This window comes from Drosophila grimshawi, unplaced genomic scaffold (genome assembly GCF_018153295.1).
Source record: "Drosophila grimshawi isolate 15287-2541.00 unplaced genomic scaffold, ASM1815329v1 contig_44, whole genome shotgun sequence".
Lineage (NCBI taxonomy): Eukaryota > Metazoa > Arthropoda > Insecta > Diptera > Drosophilidae > Drosophila > Drosophila grimshawi.
Window position 1 is genome coordinate 9615566 of NW_025063240.1, and position 24593 is coordinate 9640158.

Genomic DNA, 24593 nt, shown 5'->3' on the forward strand with positions numbered 1-24593 from the left:
AAGAATTTTTCCCAACCAATAAAAAACGATTTCAATTTCATTTTCTTTGCATTTATTAAAATATGGTTTTCAATTTGTTATACATCATTTTTCGCATCTTTTGTGCAGCTCTGCCTGCTGCAAAGAAATCAATCTTAAATATCTAAGATTAAAACAAGAAGATATATATATATATGTATACTAAGTCGACAATGGACTTAAATTGGTTTCGTTTTCAGCATTAATATTTGCATTTTATTTTTGCGTCTAGAAATAAAACAACAAGAAACAAATTGTACAATACATTTAAAATTTACAAAAATTTATCAATTATTTAGACGGTTTCAATTTAAAATATATAAATATATATTTGTTTGTGTATATAAATTATTAAAACCACGTTGCTGCTCGCTCTATTTGTGACTTGGAGAGTTCAGTTCCAAGCAGCTGCTAAAATGGACACCGACACCATTTTGTAGTATATTAATTATTTTAGTTGTTGTTTGCAATTATAGATCAATCATCAAATTTAAACGTTAAAAATACTTAAGCATTTCTGGGTCGATTTAAAAGCAAATACCACATAAGTAATCCCTACTCGTTCTCGTACTTATATAAAAAACTACATCTTTGTATAGTATATATATATATATATATATATATATACTTTGTGCACGCATACAAAATCTAGTGTTTATTGAGAGCCTCTCGGACAGAGTCGCAGAAATCAAGCAAATCCGGAACGTATTCAGTTTTTAGCACAGTTTATAATTCAATTCCGTATTCTTAAGGATATCATTTGTAGCACTTTGGTTGCAGTCTACGTTCATATCGGAGTTACTAGACCAGACGCTCTATTCGATAAAGCCGAGCGTGCTCGATTTGAGTATTTCTTAGTTGTTAAGCATAATCTTTAAAATGAGTTCTACATAACTACAAGTACAAACTTGAATCTAGGCGCAGATTTAATATTTCCTGTTCGGAATGCAGTTTCTATGGTATTACTCATTTAAAATCTTATGTAGTATATGCAGGAAAATTCATTTAAAATATTTTGTGTTAGTTGCTTGTTTCAGTTATGGCGTTTTTGGACAGCATCGTAAATAATATTCATCGGACTTTACATATGTATTTATATACTTTGCAATTTACTCATTATTCACTCATTATTTTTATTAAAGACTTCGTTTGATCTTCCAGTTTTTTGTGTGTACTTCAGTTTTGTGTAAACAATAAACAATATGCAAATTCAAAATCATATTATGCATTGAATTAACATTTCGAAAACTCAAAGTTATTACAAAATAATATAGTGGATATAACTAGATCGCATTGCGCTTGCTATGATATACAATATTGTTAATTATAATATATCACTGTTGCTGGTTTAACATGTTGTTGCTGTTGCTGTTGTTGCTGCTGGCGGCCTTATCCGGTGGCCTCTGTTGTTTCTGGCTCGAATACATCGTCCGACTCTTGGCCAACCATATATTCGCCATCCTCGTGCTGCTCCGCATCGTCATCGTAGTCGTCGGGATACTCACCAAACTCCGACGACTCACCAAGCGTCCAGGCATCGTTTTCCATTGAGTTTCTTGGACTGTAGTTTATGCTGCCCGTGAGGGTTATATTGTTGGCCGGTCGCTGGACACTGGAGGCATTGCGAGAGAGAAAAAGATTAAGTTTAGGACTGGTAGAGAATACAAGCAATAATAATATCAGTAAGTGAAATGTATTCAATGATTGTGGTTAATACAAATCGAGTGCTTAACTAGCGACTAACTAAGCGTTTTTTTATTATTAATTGTTGTCTATGTGTGTGTGTGTTAGCGGAGATGTTAGAGCTGTTATCGTGTGTGTCACATGTGGAAAGTGTAAGTAAGTAAGTAAGTAAGTTAGTAATAATAATAACAACTCGTTAGTTTCAAGGTATGTACAAAAACAAGGCAAACACTTGTACAGTTAACAAACAGTTGTTAAAAAACTGATGGCAGTTGTTAAAAATGGTTGTTGAGGGGGGGTTAAGATCGATAATGATACGGTTATGGTTATGCTAAGACTTTGCTTTGTTATGGATGCGTATTTGTCGCACACGAAGCACAGGCGCTTTGAAAGCAGCTCAAGACAAACGGAATAGATATCAATTTGTATATTTTTTACTTTTGTTTTTTTCTTTTTCTTTTTTTTTACAAATTTGAGACAATTGCACAATTGCGAGCAACAACAACAACAGCAACGTATAAAATGAATCAAATGCATAAATGTAGTATGTAACAAACAGTAAAGAGCAACGAGTAACGAGCAACTAGTATCGAGTAGCGAGTAGCGAGTGTCGATTAACGAGTACTCTCTCGTAGTGCAGCAACTTCTCTATTACATTTGGCAACTCGTCGAAAGCGTCGCAATTCGTTGTCGCTGTGTCTGTCGTTGGATCGAAAGGGATTCGTTCGTGTGTGCAACGAATTAATATCCATAAATACAATCTCGTTGCTTTGTCTTTGGGGTTGGGGGCGGGGCGGGGTGGATTGGTTCACATTGATTTGTTGAGTATTTAGCACTGGAATTAACTTCTAGTGTCACAATCAAGATTAATTACGTAGTTAGGAACCGGAGAATTCGTTGGATTTGGCCTGCTGCCTTGCACCGCACCATGTTAAATATATAGTTTTCAGTAGAGTGTCTCGAGCAGGAAGATTGCTTTGCTTAATATATGTGTGTGTGTGTGTTTGTGTGTGTGTGGTGTTGTTGGAAAGTAGTAGTCGAATGTTGTTGTTGTTGTTTTCTAGGTTGTTGTTGTTACAGATCGGTCACTAGCACACCATCCCTTGGTCATAATTGTCCACGGCGATAGTGTGAGCGTGATGGTCTACAAATAGCAGATGCAGTTGTGGTTGTGGTTTTTTTGTGTTTTGGTGTTGGATTTGTAGGTGTTCACAGAAATTAAAAGAAAAGAAATCAATTAGCAAAATTAAAAACAGGACGTGAGCTTAAACATCATTAAACTAGTTTCCTACAATTTAATTCTTTGTTGTTTTTTTTTTTAGAGAGCAAAATGATAAGAGGAAGTGAGCTTTAAAGTTTAATTATTGAGCTAAATTCCTACAATTTGTTGTTTTTAAATATTCGGTGTGCCGAGATCATCATCAGCACGGATCACTACAAAGGATTAGATCGTAAGCGTGGTAAATAATTGGTGAGTGTTGCGAGTATGTTTAATTGGCCGATAGACGCACCTTTACCTCTAGCCGCGAAATTACCCACAACCTTAAGCTAATAATAAAAGAATAAAAATAGTAGAAAGAATAGCATATTACGCACAACAGGAATTATTCGAGAAAAAAAATACGTAAATTACAAACATAAGTCGAACTAGTCCAACCAACTCTTTAAGTACTCGTAGATAGTCTAATAATCTACTTACAAACTAGATGAGGTCTTCGGCTATTGATCAATTGGATATTCTAAGTTTATATATATATATATATATATATATTGTTCTATACCTTGCTAAATATATTCCCCAATATCATATAGTTTTGATCTGTTAATTATATAACAAATAACAAATTATGGAACATATATAAAAGTAATGTGGCTATTGATCTGATTGGATACATATTCAATATTATTTAAATTACAAAAGGAAATAAAATAAAATAACTGAAAAATGATTGAATTTGTTTCTATTTGAAGAAGAACTAAAAACAGCATTCACAAATTGTGAAGGGAACTTTAAATAATGTGATCTAAATTGATTGTGGCTTAATTGAAGAACTTTCTTTGAAAACAATTGCTGATTATGCTGCTATCGATAGAAAAACCGTTCAGCAAAAATGTTGAATGATTTGAAATGGAATTAAAAGTTTATAAACTAAAGAAGAAGAATGCCTGTCTGAGTTGGGGGCAAGTAGTATTTGGGGGCGTGGCTAGAGGGCTTACTCAAAACATCTGTTTAAGACCTAAATGTTGTACACACAATAATATTTTTTAATAATAGTATTCGCGCTGCTCCGTCGCCCAATCGCCGGTGCTGAGAATTTACCTTTCGAAGGGCGCCCCATCGTTGGCCGCCTCGTTCAGCTGGCGATGCATATCGATCTGGTTCTGGGTGGTCTGGGCACGGCGTGCCTCCTCCTTGCGGCGTCGATCCTCGGCGGCCGCTTTCATCGGATCGTAGGTGGAGCGTCGCTTCCACATGACCATTTCGACCTCCTTTTGTTTGTTCACTGTTGGCAACAATTGTAATTGAAATGTGTTCGAAATGTGCTTGTGTTGCCAATTGTCTACTCACCTGAGGCATCGCGTCGCACAGCGGATGAGGCACGCAACCCAGTGGCGCCACCGCCCAGCGATGTGGTGCTGCTGTTCATCACCGAGGTGTTCGAGCGGACACTCCGATTGCTGGCCCGAGTGCCGTCGCCACGCGTCAGACCCATCGAGGAGGCGCTGGGACTGCGCTTCATTTGCTCGGCCGGCTTGAGGGTGCTCTTCGCATCGTTCTTGCGCAGAAAACTATTCGATTGCGCCGACTTGTACTTGGATATGTCCAGATACTTGGGCTGTACACGCGCCTGCTGCTGCGACTCCCTGCCACCGACACTGTTCGCATTCGCCGTCTGCAGCAGCTGCTTCTTGGCATTGGCCAGACTGCTGGGCACCTGCTGTGCCAGCCGGCTCAGACTGGTCTCGCGCGGCATCGATTGGCGCATCTTTGTTGCACCACAACCGGAGGCGGCACGCGGGGCACTCTTGATGCCACGACGCGGCAACTCCGGCGTATTGGGACAGGCGACCAGGCCGGCAGCCGACTGGGCGGCAGCGCTCAGTTTGCCAGCGGGCGCCGAGCTGGGCTTCGCTGGTGTCGCGTTGCCTGCATTGCCTGCCACACGCTGTTTACTGCGCTCGATGCGCATCAGAAGCGCCTTGTTGAGCCGTGTATTGCTCAGCGGCACAGCTGCTTCCGTGTTATTGTTGCTGTTGTTGTTGTGCGTCGACTGTTGCTGCTGCTGCTGGTGCTGCAAGTGCTGCTCGAACTCCTCCTCATCGCCGCTGGAGTAGTAGGGGCCGGTGGTGCCCAGCTCATCCTCATCGTTGATGTAGTATTGCAGCTCATTGTCGTAGTCGCTGTACGAAGACTGCTCAAAATTGTTGCTGCTCGCCGATTTCTTCAGTTGCAGCTGCAACTGTTGCTGCTGCTGCTGGTGTTGCATGTGACGCGCTGCTGGCGGCATGTATAGATTTTGAAAATTGGGTCGCGCCTGCCGCTGCATCGCTTGCAGCGTTCGATTCTGCTGCTGGAAGGAGCTGGAGCGACGCAGCGGCGATATGGAGCCGCCGCCGCCGCACAGTTGCGACGCCGGCAACTCGTGCTCGTGGTGCTGCTGCTCCACATCGTCCAGAGAGTTCTTGCGGCGATGCAGCTGCTTCAGCAGATAATCACCGCTGGTCAGCAGCTGCAGCTGCGCCTCGTTGATGCTGCTGGTCATCAGAGCACGATGCAGCGGCGATCGACGATAGCCACCCGCCGCCGTCGTCTCCAAACTATGCTGTGGACTGCACTGAGCCGCCGGCGATTTATTAACCGAACTGCGACGCGAATTCGTCTGCGACGGCATCTGCTCCAAGGCCGGTCGCGAGCGGCTGGCACTGCGCGCACGCCCCAACGTGTGCAGCGGCGATGGTATCTTACTGGGGCTCTTTGGTGGCTTATATGGCTCACCCTGGCTTAACAGACCCGGACCACCATGGCTGCACAGCGCCGGATCGCTCGCGTAGTCACAGTCACCCAGCAGCCGATACCGTTCGGCCAGGCTGCGATTCAGTTTGGCAGCCGCTGCATATTGTCGCTGCTGCTGGCTGTACAAACTGAGGCTGTCGTCCGTCAGCGAATCCGCTCCCGTATCCGAGCAGTTGTAGCTCCGTGTCATCAGCTGAAGTGGACAAAGACGAAACTGATTAGTTGCTTCTTACTATTTAAGTGGAATACCTGCACTGCGAGCTACTCGATTTATTGTGCCCCCAACTGAGCCTATCGCTGCCTCCTCCATCAAACCCCATCGAGAATCTTTGTTGAGTTGAGCGCTGCTATGTCCTTGAAACTCTTAGCATGCATCCCTGGGATAGGACACTGATTTGTGGCTTATTTATTTATTTCTATTTATTTATTATTTATTTTTTATTTATTTAGTCATTTAAGTTTTCATGGAAATTCTTAATCCATCCCCAGAAGCACTTTTTGAGTGAATAATTTTAGCACCAATTTTGAGCAAGAATCTAACTTTGAATGCCCAAATCGGATCACTTTTGACCAAGTTTTGGCTATGGAAAGTTTCGACTATTTTCAGATTGATGATTTTCGAAGCTGAATCGAGTTTTTAGCTTTAAATGTGGAATTATTCAAGAGATCAAACCATGATTAAAAAGTGTCTCCTTTTGAAAATCAGATCACTTTTGACCAAGTTATGGCTATGAAAAGTTTAGAGCTGTTTCTAAGTTGATGTTTTGGCACAGAATCTTAAAATGTGATTCACCAACTAATTCTAGCTGCCAAGCTAGATGACTAAAATCAATCCATTTCTCACAGTGCAGATTAGAATTGGGTCCCACCTGAGCCTGGGCTTGTTGCTGTTGCTGCCTGCGGCTGGCCGAGCTGCTGCTGACATCCTGTGCGAGGCTGCGAGCGCGGGCATTGCGTGCCCACTCCTGAATCCAGTCCTGCTTGGTTGGCGCCGACTGCAGCCGCACTGCCTCCGTGGTGGGCGTCGTTGGCGTCTCGGGCAGCTGATGATGCAGATGCGACTGTTGCTGCTGCTGCTGCTGTGTGTTGCTGCTGGTGAAGACATTCAAGCGATACTCGGCCTTCTGGCGATCTGTGGCGCTGCCCGCCATCGACATGGCCTGGGCATGCCGCAGCTTGGCCTCATTGCTCACATACTCGGAGCTATCGATCTGTGACGTGGACAGACTGTGCGACGTGTGCCGCGTCTGCTTGGGATGCGTGTCCAACGCACGCTGTTTGGCCAGCACACCGCTGGTCGTGACGCTGGTAAAGCAGCCCACATCGGCCGCCGGTGAACGGGGCGGCGATGGTGGCGTTAGTGGCGCCTGCGCCGGTGCCGGGCGCAGCACAACACGCGACTTTAGCTGCTGCAGATAGGCGCCGGTGGCATTGGCCGTGTTGCTGCTGCCCTTCTGCTCCTGCTGCGGCGTCTCGTGATAGTAGTTGACCTCGAGCACATTGCTCGGCCGGCTTGGCTTGACCGACAGCTGTTTAGGTCGCAATTTGGCGCTGCGATCGATGTTCATGAGATCCTTTTGCTCCTCGGTGTAGTTGTCGCCATCCAGCGTATAGGTGCCAGCCTCGCTGATAGCATCCTCGCCATCCACACCCCCACACTCGCCCGCCCCCATCCCCTTTAGGTCGTCGAGCGGCGGATGCGGGCAGAGCAGCTCCACCTGCTGCAGCGCCAACTGCATCGCCGTCGATCTGGGCGTAAATTGATTGCTGCGATTCGCCACGAGATTGGCGGTGCCTTTGGGCGTTGGCTTGGACTTGCTGGCTGCGGCCCTTTGGGCTGCTGGTTTTGGCTCTGCCACTGCTGCTACGCCAGCTGCTGTGCTCGAGCTGCGCGGCGACCAGCTGTGCCGCTTGGCGGCGTCTCGAACGCGTGACGCGCTCCGTTCGCGTACACGCAACTTGACAGCGGGTGCTGCTCCTGCTCCTGCTGCTCCTGTTGCTTGTTCGTTGGTAGGCGTGGCCGGCACTGAGGCATCATCGTTGCTGGGCTCGCCATTCTCCAGCTTGGACATGGAGGCGCCACGTCTGTGGCGACTCTGAAAGCGCTCCATCATTGTCTTGTAGCGTGCCGCCTGCACAGCTGCATCATTCGCAGACGCATCGAAATGATCAATGGTGAAGGAGAGCGCCTGTTTGGTGGATGTCGAATTCGATGCCGTCGAATCGTCTTCATCCGCAGCAGAGTTTTCCGTGTTGTTGTTGCTGTTGTTGCTCTTGTTGTGGCTGCTGCTGCTGCTGTTGCTGCTGTGTTGATGATTCGCTGCTCGGCTCAGCACAGCCGCTGCAATGGTATAGAAAAAGCCAACAATTAAATTATTTATTTATTTATTAACAGCTATGAATAATTCCGTTTGAGCGGTGAAAACAAGGCTAACTTGCCACAGAATTCAAACTGAACGAACCAACGCACCAACTCAAGTGGCAAGCAAACCAGCGCAAAGCATGGCAACTAAGTGAGTGCCACAAGTGCCACAAGTGCCACAACAAGCGGCAGGTTCAGCAACCATGCAGCCAATTGGGCGCTTCAGACTCGGGGCGCAAAAAAAAACCAGCTCGAATTGTGTGTAAAATTCAATGGAAATTCAAGAAAAGTAGAAGCCAACTTCGGTTTATATTTGAGATCAATTTTGTAAGATTTAAATATTTAATTCTAAATTAAAAAAGATTCTAACTCCTGGTAGATCTATTAAGTGCCTAGTTAAAATGCATAACGGATAATCAATCTAAATCCATGTTAATATACAGAACATGATCTCTTTCAGAGGAAACCAATGCTTTAATCAAGCACAGTTGGGATCTCAACATATTATTAGTAACAACTACAACTTAATTTAGGAGCTGATGAACAAAAGATCGCTTCACAATTCAATTACAAATAGTAGTTAAAAGAAAGGGTAATATAAAAAGTAATGGTAATTATAGAGGAAGGGCAAGCCCCCGGAGGAAGCAGGGTGTGCACAACAAACGAGGCAAGTTGAGGAGGTGAGGAACAATGCCTCCGATAATGATCAGTTATTTGGCTGGGCAACAACGCCCACCTGTATTATAGATATTCCCCCACTGCTTCCGCTAGCTTTACGATTTTTTCTTTTCTTTTCTTTTTTTCTTTTTTCTTTACATTATTTCCGTGGCAAAGCGAGCAAAGTAGAAGAAGAAAATCAAACAATTTGCTTTCAAGTTTGCCACGCCAGTGATCTCAATTGTAGCGCTGGACGGGACGGGACTGGACGTGATCTATGCCTGACTGCCACTATATATATATATATATATATATATATATATATATATGTATATATGTATAGTTATATATATATGTAGGCAGACTCGAGCGAAACCGAGCAGTGCAGCCAAATGAAGGTTAGAGTTCGTTGATTTTGCTCAATTGTGTGTGTTTGTGTATATATATATATACATATGTGTGTGTGTGTGGTCTCCCAATTGTTTACGCTCTGGCTGCCACTGCTTTTGTTGCACGTGTCTTCCGTTCCGGCGTGCAACTTCAACTTCTCGACTTGCCCCGCTTCAGGCTGACCAAATTAACGGCCGATTTCACTCAACTATTTTTGGGCCGTAAATCAATTAATTTTGAGATATATATATATTTTTTTTTTTATTTTTTTTTTCTTAGAATAAGCAGTTGGTAGCTAAACAGGAAACATGAGTAAAAAGCAACGAATGATTTTGTTTAAAATCTAGATTAGCTTTTGGAATCATTAACTCAATCGTAGCGAACAGTAATAATGGAAAATTACTACGAGTTGATTGTAGAACTAGAACTAAAATAGCTGTAGCAAAATGAAGAACAAAAAATGTTATCTAATTAATTTCCGCTCAAAATCAGATTAGTTTTGGCCATTTATTACAACAATTTCCGTTTGACAATTGACCGACTTTCGTTGAGATCTTAATATATTTTATATATGGATTTTTCCGTTTTAATTGCAAGTTCAACAATATTTATGAATTAAATCTTTGACGTTTTACAAATTATAGTAAAAAATATATTTTATATATGGAATTTTCCGTTTTAATTGTAAGCTCAGTAATATTTATGAATTAAATCTTTGCCGTTTTACAAACTACAATAAAAGACTGAATCACCACACGTCAATTGTGAAGACGATGACCTCAACCAAATGACAATTTATGACAGCATGGAAGCTTTCTCTGCTGTCTTCGGGCAAACATATATGTATATGAATATGAATATATATATATATATATAAATATAATCACATTTAAATGCATGCAAAACCGCAAGAGTTGAGCATTTGTTGTATTTGCTGATGGGCGAAATGTTTCTAAAAAACAATCATTTAAGAGCTGCCCGAAAACCAAATTAGACAGCTCAAAAATCATTTAACGACTGCTAAAAAGCGGCGGGAATGACGTAAGAATAGCTTACGAATCACCCAATTATAAACCAATTGAAACCTGTTGCCATTTAATGGCTGGGAACTGATAAAATTACTATCGATTTGCTATTGTTTCCTTTTTTCTTTTTTTTTGTGCAGTTGTTCGATTAAATGGCTTAAATGGCACACGCAATATTATAATTGGTAAGAGCTTGCAGCCCAAAACAGAAAAAAAAACACAGCAGGCCCTTCATCGGGCCCTTCAATTTCTTAAACTTGACTTTCCAAAAAAAATAAAATAAAAAAAAAACGAAAAAAAACTGAAACTGAAAACTAGAAAACAAAAAAAAAAACGAAAAGTTTCAACATGAAATGGCTGTAATAACATTTTGCTTATTTATTTATTGCAAAAAGTAAAAGCGCACACAACAATAAAAAATATAAAAAAATCATTTAAAAACTGTAACAAACGCTTCAAATGCCACTCGACAACAGACAACAAAAAACAATTACAATAACAATAACAATGGCAACTAGCCGAATATTGACGATCTAACAGACAATATTTTTGGCATGCTCGCTGGTCAGTGTAATTACCGTTAGTTGCGGCCTTTGTGGCAAGCAAAACAAAAAGAAACAAATAAGAAAAAACAGTGGCAACACTTCCTGCCATATTCCACTGACACGGATCTTTATGCTTTGTTGCTGTTGCAACAAGCGCACAACTCACTGTTCTACTTTGCCCCAAAAATCACGTAATGTGCAACCAACTAAACAATATTCGCAATTTTGTCATCATTTATTCAACTAATATACCCTGTACGTGACTCATGCCGGTTGTGCTGGTGCAACAGACTCAGTTAGGGGCAAGTAAACGATTTGCAAACTAGATTTATAAGGCAAGCAATACTATTTTACGTGCAGTGTATTAGACACTTTTAAAAAAATCTCCCTAAATTTTAGTAAATCGCCATTCTTTTTTATTAAGAAAGTAAATTTCGAAAATTTTATTATTAAATGTCAGAGTGAACTTTTGTGGAATTTAGAAAAAATATATTTTATTTTCTGGGTTTTCATTTCTAACATAATAATTATATAGACAATATTGAAGAATTCCTATTTTATATTCTTTGTTACTTATATTATTATTAAGCATTAATATTTCCAGACTTCACATATACCATGAACATTGTAAATAGTTTATAAAATTCATTTACTTAACTTGAAAAAAACTAACGACAGCTAAACTCTATTAAAAAATTTGAATTTTAGAACAGATCTTCAAAAAAATGAAGGTTCGGATTGCTTCTTTTTGGAAATGTTTTTCTTTATAATAGAAAATATTTGTAAAAAAATAAATATGAATCCTTCAAAATGTAAGTCGATTTTATTTCTGAGTGTAGAGTTGCGCAAACTTTGCACTTCAGCGAACTGCAACGATCGTTGCCAATTGTTCACCAAATGTCGCAAATATTAACTCGAATTAGACTTGGTTCGTCGCACTGCTGGCTCTAATACTGGGTCAAGCAGGAGTAAGGTAAGAAATTGCAATCAATTGGGCGCTAACTGGGCTAACTTCTGCCAATAACCAATATTAAAACATGCTAAAAAGCAGTTCAGCTGCGAAATATGAGCTCAACAACAGCTCTAACAGCATTAAGTAATTGCGAGCTTGGGCAACATCATCGCCACTTAACTTTAATTACAATCTTTAACACATCGCAAATTGTACAAAATCCGCGGTGTTTTGAGCAGATTTTGTTGAGCAGATATTAAAAATCTCGTTGAAATGCTTGCGGCTTGGATTGCGTTGTGCGAAAAAAACCAGCAACAACAATAGCAACTTGGCCATATTGCAATAGTCCCAACTGATCTGTGGGTGCTGAGTCATCGTCGCCTCATTTGAAGCATTTTGCTTGCCTTTTTTGTTTTGGGGGGAGGTGTGATTTACGTGCACGGCATGAAAATGGTAGATAATGACAGCAACTGTCCGATTGTGCAAGATCTGACAGTCATAAACACAAACAAAGCGAGAAAATTGTTCAACTTTAGACTGACAAATCTGAAATGCCCTCATAGAGTCATTTTATTCACAATATACCAAGCTGATCTTGCTCAAAGTCATCTCAACAAATTTAAGAATGATTTATAATGTCACAACTAAATTATCTATCTTTATAGTAAAGCTTTAAGAAACAAAATGGGCCACAAAATACAAAAAACCCCGAGGGAAAGAGTATATATATCAACAACTGATAAAAGCCATGACAAAACGTTGATTATAAAAACAGTTTGTGACTTTCTCAAGCATTCATCGAGGCAACTGTGGCACAACTGGGCGAACAGCGATTGGATTATGTCATCCTCGGCTTGTTGCAACAAAACGTCGCATGAATTCCAGAATTTTGCGGAACAGCAATTGTTTGTTGTTTTGATGTTTTTGTTTAAACAAACAATTGCTCGGGTGACAAACACTATTTGTTGGTATTTCTGAGAAATATTTCAAATATTTGCAATTCGCAATTATGTCTTGATTTAGGCGCAAAACAAATTTAATTCTACAATTTTGGCAACAGGCCAAAAATGCTGTTAGCCTTGTGCCCAAAATTGATGACGATCGATTTGATGTTCAAACTGATTTAAGTCTTCAGCACTGAATGGAAAACAATGGAAACGATTTTGAATATTTTAATATTTGTGCAATATTTTAACAATAAAAAATCAATCAACTTTGAAATTATAATCATTACAAATGTATAATTAGTTGGTAATTAATAATTATAATTATATTTGAGAAATGAGAACTGCTTTGAGTGCAAGAATACGCAACTTGTTTTAAGGCCACGTCCCACTGTGCAGCGCCCTTTCGCACACTGTTCTTTTATGGGTGTGTTTTGCATACGTTTGTGTTGTGCCTGTGTGTGTGTGTGTGTGTTTGCCATGACTAGCGCAATAAATATTTGCGTTAAAGCTGCGGCTAAAACCAGCCAGCAAAATAGCTTCATTAAAAATTCAAATTAAAAGCCACAACAAGAAAACAAGAAAAGAGACAAGCTGAACAACAACAACAACAAAAGATCTTCATGTTGCTGCTGCTGCTGCTGAATTCTGCGCTTATGCTTTGTCAACAGCGCAGCGACTGCGACTGCGACTCTTTTGTCAGTTTGCTGCTCACCTTTTTCGGCCGGCGATGGCGGCGGTTTGCCCAAACAGAACTTTGTGTTTGACTCATCGATGGCAGCACCAAGTCCTATTAAGCTCGATGCATGCACTTGCTGCTGCTGCTGCAGTCGCTGCGCAGCTGACCCTGACGTCGCTGCTTCTGCTTCGGCTGCCTGTTTCTCCTTCTCCTGCTCCTTTTGCTTCTCCTGCTCCTTCTCGTTGTCGCTTATGATCTCGGCAATCTTCTTGATATTCTCGGGCGTCGTGTCGGCTTTCTCTTGCCCATCATCTTCGTCATAGCGACTGCTCCTATTGTTGTTGTTGCTGGACATTTGCTTGTCGACTGCAGTCGTAGTTGGCGTTGCTGCTGAGGCTGCGTTTGTTGTTACTGCTGCTGCTGCTGTTGCGTTTGCTGCTCCTGTTGCTGTCGCTGCTGCTGTTGTCGCTGCCGACGTAGCCGTTGTGTCATTTGCGTATGATGTCATATTAAGCCTGGCCAACTTGAATGGCAGCGATTCTTTTTGTTGTGATGAATTTGGGACTACACCTATTTTATTATTATCTCTCTTTTTGGCTTTCCTTTCACTTGTTAATTTAGTTAATTAATTAATAAGCACGGCATTTTTGCCACAAGCAGCTGCTCCGTTTTGTCTACTACTAATTTCGGTTGCTACACTTTTCGCTGCTGGCGTTGCTGTTGCTGCTGGCGTCGCTGCGTACGCAAATTCCTGCACGCCTACTTCGCTTTGAGTAAAAGAAATGATGACGAGCATTACATAAAGAACCAATCAAGAACACGAACACACGCACAAAGCAGAGACACCGATACGCACACACATGCACGCAGACACACACACACACACACACAGACGGGACAGTGTTAATGACCATGCGACGACATGTTCAATTGTTCAGTTTTCTTATTGGACGAACGGTCGAGCATGCATGGAAAACCAATTTGAGCATTTCCACTTCAACATAAAAATAGCCGCCGCTTTTGCCTTTTCAAGGTTGCTGTTGTTTTTGTTGTTGTTGCTGTTGTTCTAATCGAATATTTGCTATGCCTTTTGTTCAATTCTTATTTTTACATTTGAACATTTTTGGAAACAGCAGCCGACACTCACACATATATGCACACACACATACACACACACGTTTACATTCAAGGGCGCCGCGTTCACTGCACTTGTTTTTGCTTTTACTTTTGCTTTTGTTTCTGCGTTTGCATTTGCTCTTCACAACTCTTAGTCAGTGTTGATAATAAACTCTTTACTTTTGTATACACAACTCTGTCTGCTTTGCATTGTTTCTTGTTTTTAATTTAATTCTTAGCACGCGCTGTAGATGTAGTCGCTGCTGCCAAACGCTTACTCACGCCAGTACAGACACAGTTAAGACTGAAAGAGTCAAGTCGAGTCAGTGTGTGTTTTGGCCAAAAGTGACGTATGGCAACGGGTTGTGAGCGAGAGAGTGAGAGAGTCTGCTGAGAGAGAGCGGAATGCGGTTCAGTGAGAGAATGCTATGAAACAGCTGCTGCGCGCTCTTTGCTCTTTGCAGCAGAGTTGCCGTTTGTTGAGAGACCTGTTCAGGGTTGTCAACTACAACATATGTGTAAATTGCTCTCGGAACTATCAAAATAAGCGGCTGTATCTTGTAGCTTGATTATTATATGCACCAAAGATAGTCTGAAGAATAAATAAATCTGACTGGTTTGTGAGATTGTTTTTTTTTTTTAAGAATAAAGTGTGTACTTAAATTAACCACACAAAAGATATGTACAACAATTTCCAATTCGATTGATAAGAAAAAAGGGTGCAATTAAATGAACCAGTTAGCATAAACATGCATATCACTAGGTGGCAGCGCTGTAAATTACGGCGCGAAGACAATTTGTTGTTAGCTTTGCGCTCTTGGCTCTCTCTCTCTCTCTCACCCCAAGCCGCGTTCTCTGCGCACACACACACAGGCACATACACACACTTAATGACGCATTGATTGTTGTGGATATTGAACTCGCCACACAAAATGAGCTAATTAATTCACTGATATTGGGAAACATCAATGTTAATTAGCCTCAATAATTCACGCCTGAACAAGCACACTACACAATTCATTTTTGAGACAGTCAGGTGGCCAGACAGGTGGCCTTCGCGTGCCATTATTCCGAGCTATTTATATTTATATAGCGAAAATTGTTGTTGCATACGAATTGCATTGAAATTAGATTTGCAGAAAAAGCATAAATTTAGTTGAACAATCAGCTGCAGCTGGACAAGTGGCAGGCAACAAAAACAATTGCCGCATAAATGATAAGAGCTTTTCCCACACACCCACACACACTTTCTGTCCCACTCTCTCGCTCTTTGGCACGCGCACGCTCTCTCACTCCCTCTCTCGCTCGCTCTCCCAGCATTCTTTTGTATTGGCATTTTTACTGCCTTTGCACTTGTTCAGCGCTCAATATTTATTTGCATTTCTTGGCTATTTTGCGGCTTGTCAGGCAGCTGCATTTGCCACACTTAGTGCACAACACGTCGAATAATTTAACACCGTATTTGTTATGGATTTGAAGCTATTTACTTGCTGCGAAGTGCAAGGAAAACCAGCGCCAGAAATTGCAACTTTTCGCGTTTGTTGTGCCAATCAGACTAGAGATGGTCACAACTGCGATATATTGACTACAACGATGAACAGTGTGACCAAAAAGCGTTAAATATAGATATACTAGATGTGAAACCAAAATATACTAGCAATTATGGCGCTAAAATATTTGAAATTCGAAATGAATATAAAACGATGGCAAATAATAAATTTGAAAAGAATGTATTATATATAGTATACTTAATAGCAACATTCTGAATATAAGAGTAAGCCTAAGATATCATTAATTTAAAGGTCCAAGCGTATTCCAATCCGCGCTTATCGATCTGATGCTTGAGCGGAAACTTGATGTGCACCTTGTTGTGACTTGCTGTCCACTGTAAATGCCAACAGTTGGTTAAAAAGAGCACAGATTTTTAAATTGCAACGCTCACCTCGATCTTTGCATCCTCCATGCCCAACATGGTAATTCTCGTTGTTGTCTTATCCAAGCTGGGGCCCAGATCCAAACCGGCGAGCAGCACTTTGCGATACCTGTTGAGATCCTTGCCCAGCGGATAGATGTCCAGCTCATTGGTATCGTAGGGATATTCCAGCACAAAGGCATACACGATGACGACTCCGTTCGACTGCTCCGCTCCCTTCGTATACCACACGTACGGCGTCTGTGTGTCATTCTGATAGATCCAGGGCAGGCTGCCATAGATGCCCTCGCCATTGATACGCAGCCAGCGGCCCATGTCCCGCAGACGCTCCTCGAAGATGGGCAAAATGGTGCCATATTTTGTGGGTCCCACATTAATCAGCACGTTCCCATTGCAGCTAACGGTGCTGACAATTTCTGGAAAGGCACAAACAAAAATCGACCTCAATTTTGGAAAGTTTTTCAATCTTTTAGACATAATTTCTAAATATAAATATTTAAAACGGCTTATTTCTTAGCAATATTTTTGGGAAACACATTTCTAAAAATCACAAAATTTCAGAAAATTACTTTCTGAATTATAATTTACTAAAATTTGGATTTAAATCCAATTAAAAAAAATGGTTTACCTTTGATAACTTCTTTGGAGGTCATAAAATCCTTGAGCGTGACATCGAAGCGCTGTCCCCAGCTGCTGCGATCCAAGGTGAAGGCGTTCTCCCACTTGTGGGCCTGGAGCACGCCGGGATTGAAGCGATCCGCACAGTTGTAAAAGTCGCCATGCCGGCAGGCAGTCTCAAAGCCCCAGCGATCGTTGGTCACAACTGTGTCGCGGACGGGACTGTCGTTGTAGAGCCACGCAATAAACTCCTCTGATTTCCAGTATTTTGCCGGCGCCTCCCAATCGCCATCGGACCAAATGATCTCTGGCAAATACTCATTGACCAGCTCCATTTGCTCCGGCCTCACCTTGTAGTCCACAAAGTGCTGCTGGAGCAGCAGATGCAGCTTGTCATCGATCCACATCCGATTGAACCATTCAAATAGAGAATAATACAAACCAAATTTGAGATCCGTAACACTGCGCAAAGCCGACGAAAGTTCCTCTGTGGCAGGCATAAAAGAGTTGCATTTTTATGAATGAATCAAGAAGTTGCGAATAATAATAAAATAATAATAATAAAAATAGCACAACTTTGATATTTTTTAGGAATCAAAAATCAGCTCATTAGTCTGGTAATTTTTTCATATATTGTTTGGTATTTCCCTAAACAAATTAAACTTAGTACTGCTCCTGAAATTCTATGCAATGTATACTTTTTTTCATTTGCAAAAAAGTGCCAAAAAGTAGTGAAAAAATAATTTATTAGAGCAATCCTTAATTTATTCCTAATTTGTAGACATTTGCAAAATTGTGCAATTATTTTCTAGCTAATATTTTCTCTGGCTCTAACTAACATTATCTCTTTTACTAGCGAGAAGGTCCCATCTGAAATCAGACTAAATCTGGAAAAGTGCTCCGGCTTTGATAACATCAAGGCAAAAAAATATCATTGTGTTTTTTTGATGTGTATTTTCTACAAGTACAGAAAATGTGTTGTATTCCACTTGACTCTTTGCTCTTCTGTTAATTTCAAATCGGACTTTATAACATATTAAATATTACTTACTGATAATATCGCGTTTTGGGCCCACATCCACTGAGTTCCAGCCAAAGCTCTGCTTCGAAGGCCACAGCGTGTAGCCGTCGTGATGTTTGCTGGTCAGCACCACATATCTGATAAGAGATTAGGCCGTTATCTCAACTGAACAATATATGTAAATATAGTCTATATTCAAGCTGACCTTGCACCACTATCCTTAAAGAGCAAAGCCCATTGGGTGGCATTGAATAATTCGGCTGTGAACTGCTCCCCGAATTGTTGATAGGTGAAATCGGGTTTATAATTGCGCTGCATGAATCGTATATAGTCCGGGTTGCGTAGATCTATATATATATGTATAAAATACAGTAATTGTTCAGATAGTGCGTAGTTTTTGCTCTTCTTCTTCAACTCACTTATCCAATTGGTCCAGAACCACTCGGATCCAAAGCTGGGCACCGAGTAGACACCGTAATGCAAAAAGATGCCCACCTTTGCCTCATCGTACCATTTGGGCAGCGGTCTCTGATCGAGGCTCGCCCAGTTCGCCTCGTACCTGGTGCGGTGACCCGTTGGAGCCTGTCCACAGTTGCCAAACGCTGCCAGCATGCCCAGCACGGCGAGCGTTAAACTAAAACGTTTCATTCCCTTGCTCTTATCACCGGTTGCGAATTACGCCCCTTTTTTTGATTTATTTATACTTTGCTTTTTGGAGCCTGCCGGCAGCCTCCGATTCGCTTCGATTGCAGCGTCCAACTGAACTGAGCCGAGCCGAGCTCAGTGAAACGAATGAGAGTGGGAGAGTGAGCAACAGCGGAGAGAGAGAAAGGGAGAGGAAGAAAGAGCGTAGCACATCCGTCAATCTACTAAGTGAGCGAAATGAAGGGCCTGACGAATTTCTATACCCCTTGTGCATAACTCTGTGGAGGGTAGTTGCAAACAACCTAAACAGATGTTTTCATATATTTATATATTTATAATTATCAACCTAGATATTCCTGATAGCCATAATAAGCTTTGACTATTAAATAAAAAGTTCTGTATTTTATAACATTTAACATAAAATTGAAAAAAATATAAGTAAAACACTTTATTTTCATTTAGTCAGCTTCAGTTTTCAACCATTAATGCTACTTTTGACAAGCTTTTAAATAAGAAGAGATTACCATATATTTATATAATTTTAAATGTCATCCAGGGTATTTACGCGTCGGCATCCAATGCATGTGCTTACGAATGAAACTGGAAGGCGCACACAGAAACACACACATACACACTCATACAGACAAACATGCCCACACACACACACACACACACACACACACACTTGTTTATTTCAATTTATATTAACGACAATTTTTGTTTGCATTCGTATGAAGCATGTATACATTTCTAAATAAATATTTTAAAATAAACATCGATTTGCCAGTTGAAGTGATTGATAAACGTTGCATTCAATTATATCTTGTGGATGTTCCGATAAGCAACACGCGATTACAAACATAAATACAAACATAAATAATTATGAAATATATAGAAATGTTTATGTACTGCAAATGCCAAGTAGAATAGACAATATATTTATAAAACCTTCAAGTATGGCTTGAAAAATATCAAATATCAATAACAAGTTACACCCATTTCCATAAGGCGTCGCGGTTGCATTCAACATATTTACAGCTATGTAAATATGTTATTTCTATTTTAAAACAACTCCCAGCTGCAATTTACTATATTAATAAACAATTCCTTTAGTTTTTTTTTTAATTGAACATAACAGTTTATTTTATTATCATTTTGCATCTCATATTTTGCTTGTTTTTTTTTGTATTTGGTTTTTTTTTTTTTTTGTATTTTGTCTTTTTGTCATAAAATGTGTCGCTTTGCTTAATTCCAGTTGGAAACTGGCACAAATCAAGTTGATTCCGTGCTGTGCATTTCCACGTTCAATTCAAATTCAATTTTTCATCCGCATTCTTTGTAAATAGTTCATATATATTTTTTTTATTTGTTTTTCGTTTTTTGTTTTTTGTTTTTGTTTTCTTGTGTGTTCAACGAATCGAAAATTGTATTTTGTGGGTTAGCTAAAGCTTGGACTGTTTTCTGTGAGCTTCGAATGTGAATGGGTTCAACTACTGGAAAGCTGGAGAGAAGATTCCCATCTAAAGCGCTTTTTGCACACACACACACACGCAGTCTAACACACACACGCATACACACACTCACACACACACACACATACAACATTCTAGTATACACTGAACAATTTGTTGTTATTTCATATTTTAGTTTCGTTTAGTTTTGTTTGTTTTTTAAAGTAAATTATCTTCATTGCCTTTGTTAATTTATTCAAGTCGTATTTTTCTTCTTGATTTTTGTTTTCTTTAATATACTCAGCATGTTTTCAACACTTTATTATTTTTGGCTAGTCTAAAATCGGGTGCAACATTCGGTGTGCGGGTTACATGAGTCGTGTAGATACATTTGGTGCATACATTTTTCTTTTTATATATTGATTGGTTTTCAGGCATCTTCGCATCTGTGAAGAGAAGTACAAGTTAAGAGCGTGTGTTTCTTTGTTTGTCATAAATAAACATATATATTCATATATATATATATATGCTATAGGAATAGTCTATAGTAAGTTCAAGTGCTCTCTTTAGTTAGTGAGTCGCTTAAGAATTGGCGAAAGGTCGATTACAGCCCAAAAGCAAGCTTAGCGAACATTTTGAAAGGGGAAACAACAAAAACGAAACCAAAAAAAAGTGTTTTGAGATACGATCTTAAAAAGATATAATTGTATAGTAGTGTGTGTGTTATATCAGCCCCAAACATTTATGCTTAAAATACATTTAAATGTGCATAACTCCAAGTAAAGCTTTTGGTTTAGTTAATTAATAGTTAAACAATGAAAACGCAAAGGAATCTTTCAGTTAAATGCTAAAAGAAAAAGGAGAAAACAAAGCGTTAATTCATAATCGAATTGTATATAAATATATACACACATATATATATTTATATATAAATATGTTTGGCTATGCACATTTAAATATTTATTGAGGTATTTGTATATATTATCATGGTTTGTTTTCGATTTTTTTGTTTCGCTACGAATTAAAACAGTCGTAAAAAATAACACTAAAGAAATCTGCATTGCAATTAATACTTCTTTTTTTCCCTCTCGCTCGACAGGAAGCAGAAAAAAATACAAATAGATTGTAGTTAAATAGTAGTTAAAATAGTTGAAAAGGGACTTTCCAGTTTTTTGTTTGTTTTTGTTTTTGGATTGTTAAAGCTACCAGTGTGACCGTGCGTCAATAAAGTTGTGTGTGAGTGTGTGTGTGTGTTGTGTTTGTAGTAGTAATTATATTTTTTACAATTTGTGTTTGTTTTATTATTAACTAGTTTCTTTTTGTTTATCAACTTTTGTGTTTCGTTCGTTTTAGAACTAAAGTGCTTTTGTATTTATTTAGTTGCCTTTCAGGCTATGCCTTTATTAACTGTCATTTCTGTCGTGGGCGGGGGCAGGGCGAGGAGGGGATGTGGTTGGTTGGTTTGGGGCAAGTGGGCAAATATATACGTTATAAAGCCTTTTAAGCGTCATAGCAGGAGACCCAGCTTCCTTCTCGCTCGATCTCGATCTTCATCTCGATCTTTATCTCATTCTATGTCTAAGTCGAAGCTTGCAGCTCACTAAATATATCAACTCTAGAATGAACATGTGTGTCTGTGTGTGTGTGTGCGTGTGTGTGTGTGAGTGTGAGTGTGTGTGTGTCTGTGTATGTGTGTGTCTGTGTGTGTGTGCTCTATGGAACTACGCAACTGTTTTGAACTGCAAACCGACTATCGTTTATCGTTTATCGATAAATGTGTCTTACAATTTCTTGTGTTCTGTTTGTTTTTTTTTGTTGTTGTTTTGTTTTTATTATTTTTACAATATTTTTTAACTTTAGGATCATAGAAGTAATAACATTAAATAACATTTTTGCGTAATTCTAATATTTCTAATGTTTTTTGTTTTGTTTGTTGTTGTTGCTGCTGTTGCTGTTGTTTTTGTTGCTGCTGCTGCTGCTGCTAGTCACACTATGTGGTTGCTGTTGAGTTGCTGTTGTTGCCACCGCCACTTGCCGCAGACGCCGCTGCTGCGCCCGCCGCATTGCACTGGATGAGGCCGCTGTGTTGCGTCGTCGATGAGGCTGAGGCAGAGGCAGCTGCTGCTGCAGCTGCCGCATGTTGCTGCTGCTGGTGCAGGTGATGCAAGTGATGCTGATGATGATGCGGATGATGATGATGCTGCGCATGATGATGATGATGATTAAGATGGTTCATATTGTGATTGCTGCTGCTGTTGTTGCTGCTGCCGTTGTTGCTGCTGTTATTGTTGCTAAAATTTAAATGTAATGCGCCGTTTGTTGCTGTTGCTGTTGTTGCTGTTGCTGCCACATCCGTGGCACCCGCTGGCGGATGAGGAACTGCCGAGGTGCAGTAGCGCGTTGTATCACCAAATTCACCACTGGTCAAATCACCGAGAATGCCACCCATCAAGCCACCGCTGCCCGGCGGTTTACCAGCAGCGCCCGGCTCCGGTTGTGTGCAAATTGGCGCCGCTGCAGCATCGCCATCAATTAAACAGGATGTGGTTGCAGATGTTGCTGTTGCTGTTGCGTTGCAGTTGTTGCTTTGTGAATTGACATGCAGCGCCTCGGAGGCGGAGGAATTGTTGCTGTTGCTGCTGCTGTTGTGCTGCTGCTGCTGCTGTTGCAGTTGCAGATGCTGCTGCTGCTGCTGCTGCTGGTCACAGTTGGAGGCAGCAGAAACGGATGGCGAACAGGAATCGATTGTTGTCAACGATTCCTGGCCACAGACGCTGCTGTTGTCGTCGGTTAGGCGCAGTGCCACCTCCAGATCGCGCAGCACATCCGTCTCCTTCTCGTCGATCAGGTTGAAGCGACGATGCAGCGCCGTCAGGTGCATGAACGTCAAATTTAAATGGGTGTGCAAGCCGAGCAGCGCTATTTCTCGGAAATGCGCCGCATACAGATGCGCTATCACATGAAATTGCAAGCGTAAAATCTTCCGGGCGATCGACTCGAACGAGCCGGGAAACTCATTCGCGTATTTGGTTGGAAATATCGATTCATCGCTGACCGTCTTCTGTGTGAAGGTCATCACATAATCGATATACTGCGGTGCCGCGACCCGCGTCTTCTTCCCCTTCTCATCGAACCATAAGTACGTTCTGCAAAAATATATATCATATTAATATAGGGAATTATCCATTTTAAGGTGCTCATTTTTTTGACTGCTCACCTGTTGCCGGGTCCGGTCATGTCGGCGCAACCGGATTGTGTACAAAATTCACTAATAGTTCCATACACCAAATTCACGTGCTCGAAGAGAGCAAGAGCTGTCAATTAGATAAGAATTCAAATTGTGTATTAGCTAAAGTATTATATATATACATATATATAGAGGAAATATACTATTAGCTGACATTATCTATAAACCCCAACAAATACTGGATTTGTTTGCCATGTAAAAGGCAAAAGGATATATTGAAACATTAAAATATATATATATTTATAATCAGCCGATTTGTGCTCCTATCTCAATCCAGACAGATCAAGTTTATTCAATCCGATCGATAACTGCACACGTTTGGCGTATATCGATACTAATCGATAACACACATTTGCAAAGATATTGACTTGCAATTGATACACAATATATACCCTGATATAGGGTATTTCCTCGTCGAGCTGTCTCAACTCGAGCATACTTGTTTAATTTTGCAAATGCATCTATATTCAAATTGTTATTCCTCCACAATATGGGAATGCAAACATTTTCAAGGTCTCGCTGAGTACTTTTCTCTCGCTGCCTGTTGTTTCACAGTCGGGGGAACTGTTTCATAATTAAGGCAAAACTTGGTGTTGACAACCAGCTGCGAGAGAGTTCGTTAAAGTGTTACCGAGTTGATTTTATCACTGTTTAAGGTCAATGTTAACTCAATATTGGCACAAGATAAATTTAAATGGCAAACAGAATCGGAATCGTGGGGGCAATTTGCAAATTACGTCAGCCAAAATTGCATTATGCGCTGCAGGCAAACAAAATGACAAGCAGCAGGGGGTTGGGGGTGGACAGTATGAAATCATCCAGCAATCGCCTAAGAGAATATCATATATATATATATATATAAAGTCAACAGATGACGCCATGTAAACCAAACTCAATTGAAGGAAAGTGTGGCAAGGGTAACAAAAATATAATTTAAAAAAAGAAGAAGAATGTTGGGGGCAGGGTGGAGTGGGCATGTGGCAAGTCGCAAAAGATTTTGTGGCTGGGCATACAATTTGCTGAAACATTGCCAATTATTTACAACACACACTTTAAGGCTGCTGCTGCTGCTGCGGCGGCTGCTGTTAATTTCTATTTGTGTGTTTCGCATTTATCAAAGAGATTAACACAAGATGATGTAATAACCAATAAAACGCCTCAGAGAACAACCCGAATCCAACGAAACATGATAATGACGACGCAGACAATAATGATAATGATGCGCCGATGATGTAAGGCAAAGATTCAAAAAGAAAAATAAAAACATTATAAAAACAACCCCCCAACAAATG

General features: G+C 40.6%; 3 protein-coding genes across 7 annotated transcripts in view; all 3 read right to left on the reverse strand.

Annotated features, from left to right (window-relative positions):
- Positions 1-323: 323 nt before the first annotated feature.
- On the reverse strand, positions 324-15932 carry LOC6558910 (box A-binding factor). Of its 2 annotated transcripts, none has more exons than XM_032743060.2 (6): positions 15874-15932; positions 13307-14037; positions 6586-8057; positions 4271-5909; positions 4022-4205; positions 324-1630 (listed from the first exon to the last, which is right to left on the reverse strand). In XM_032743060.2, exons 2-6 carry the CDS (start codon positions 13776-13778, stop codon positions 1408-1410), a joined length of 3990 nt encoding a protein of 1329 aa, XP_032598951.1. In that variant the 5' UTR covers positions 13779-14037; positions 15874-15932; the 3' UTR covers positions 324-1407. The 2 variants fall into 2 exon arrangements, with proteins under 2 accessions (XP_032598951.1, XP_043071527.1); XM_043215592.1 differs by lacking the exon at positions 324-1630 and adding an exon at positions 2636-2845.
- A 168-nt stretch (positions 15933-16100) lies between these two features.
- Positions 16101-18719, reverse strand: LOC6557828 (putative alpha-L-fucosidase). The gene is made up of 6 exons (XM_001984713.2): positions 18378-18719; positions 18164-18305; positions 17989-18095; positions 16948-17424; positions 16329-16735; positions 16101-16271 (listed from the first exon to the last, which is right to left on the reverse strand). Exons 1-6 carry the CDS (start codon positions 18604-18606, stop codon positions 16167-16169), a joined length of 1467 nt encoding a protein of 488 aa, XP_001984749.1. The 5' UTR covers positions 18607-18719; the 3' UTR covers positions 16101-16166.
- Positions 18720-19782: 1063 nt separating this feature from the next.
- LOC6557600 (MOB kinase activator-like 2) overlaps positions 19783-24593 on the reverse strand; it is a 42178-nt gene continuing 37367 nt past the window's right edge. Inside the window, exons 4-5 of one of the 4 annotated variants that reach the window (XM_032741252.2) lie at positions 23272-23368; positions 19783-23200 (exon numbers count right to left, since the gene is read on the reverse strand). In XM_032741252.2, the coding sequence (XP_032597143.1) occupies positions 22045-23200; positions 23272-23368 (1253 nt within the window). In that variant the 3' untranslated portion in view covers positions 19783-22044. The remainder of the gene's footprint in view (positions 23201-23271; positions 23369-24593) is intronic. The other 3 variants (XM_032741280.2, XM_043215300.1, XM_032741311.1) reach the window with 3 other exon arrangements.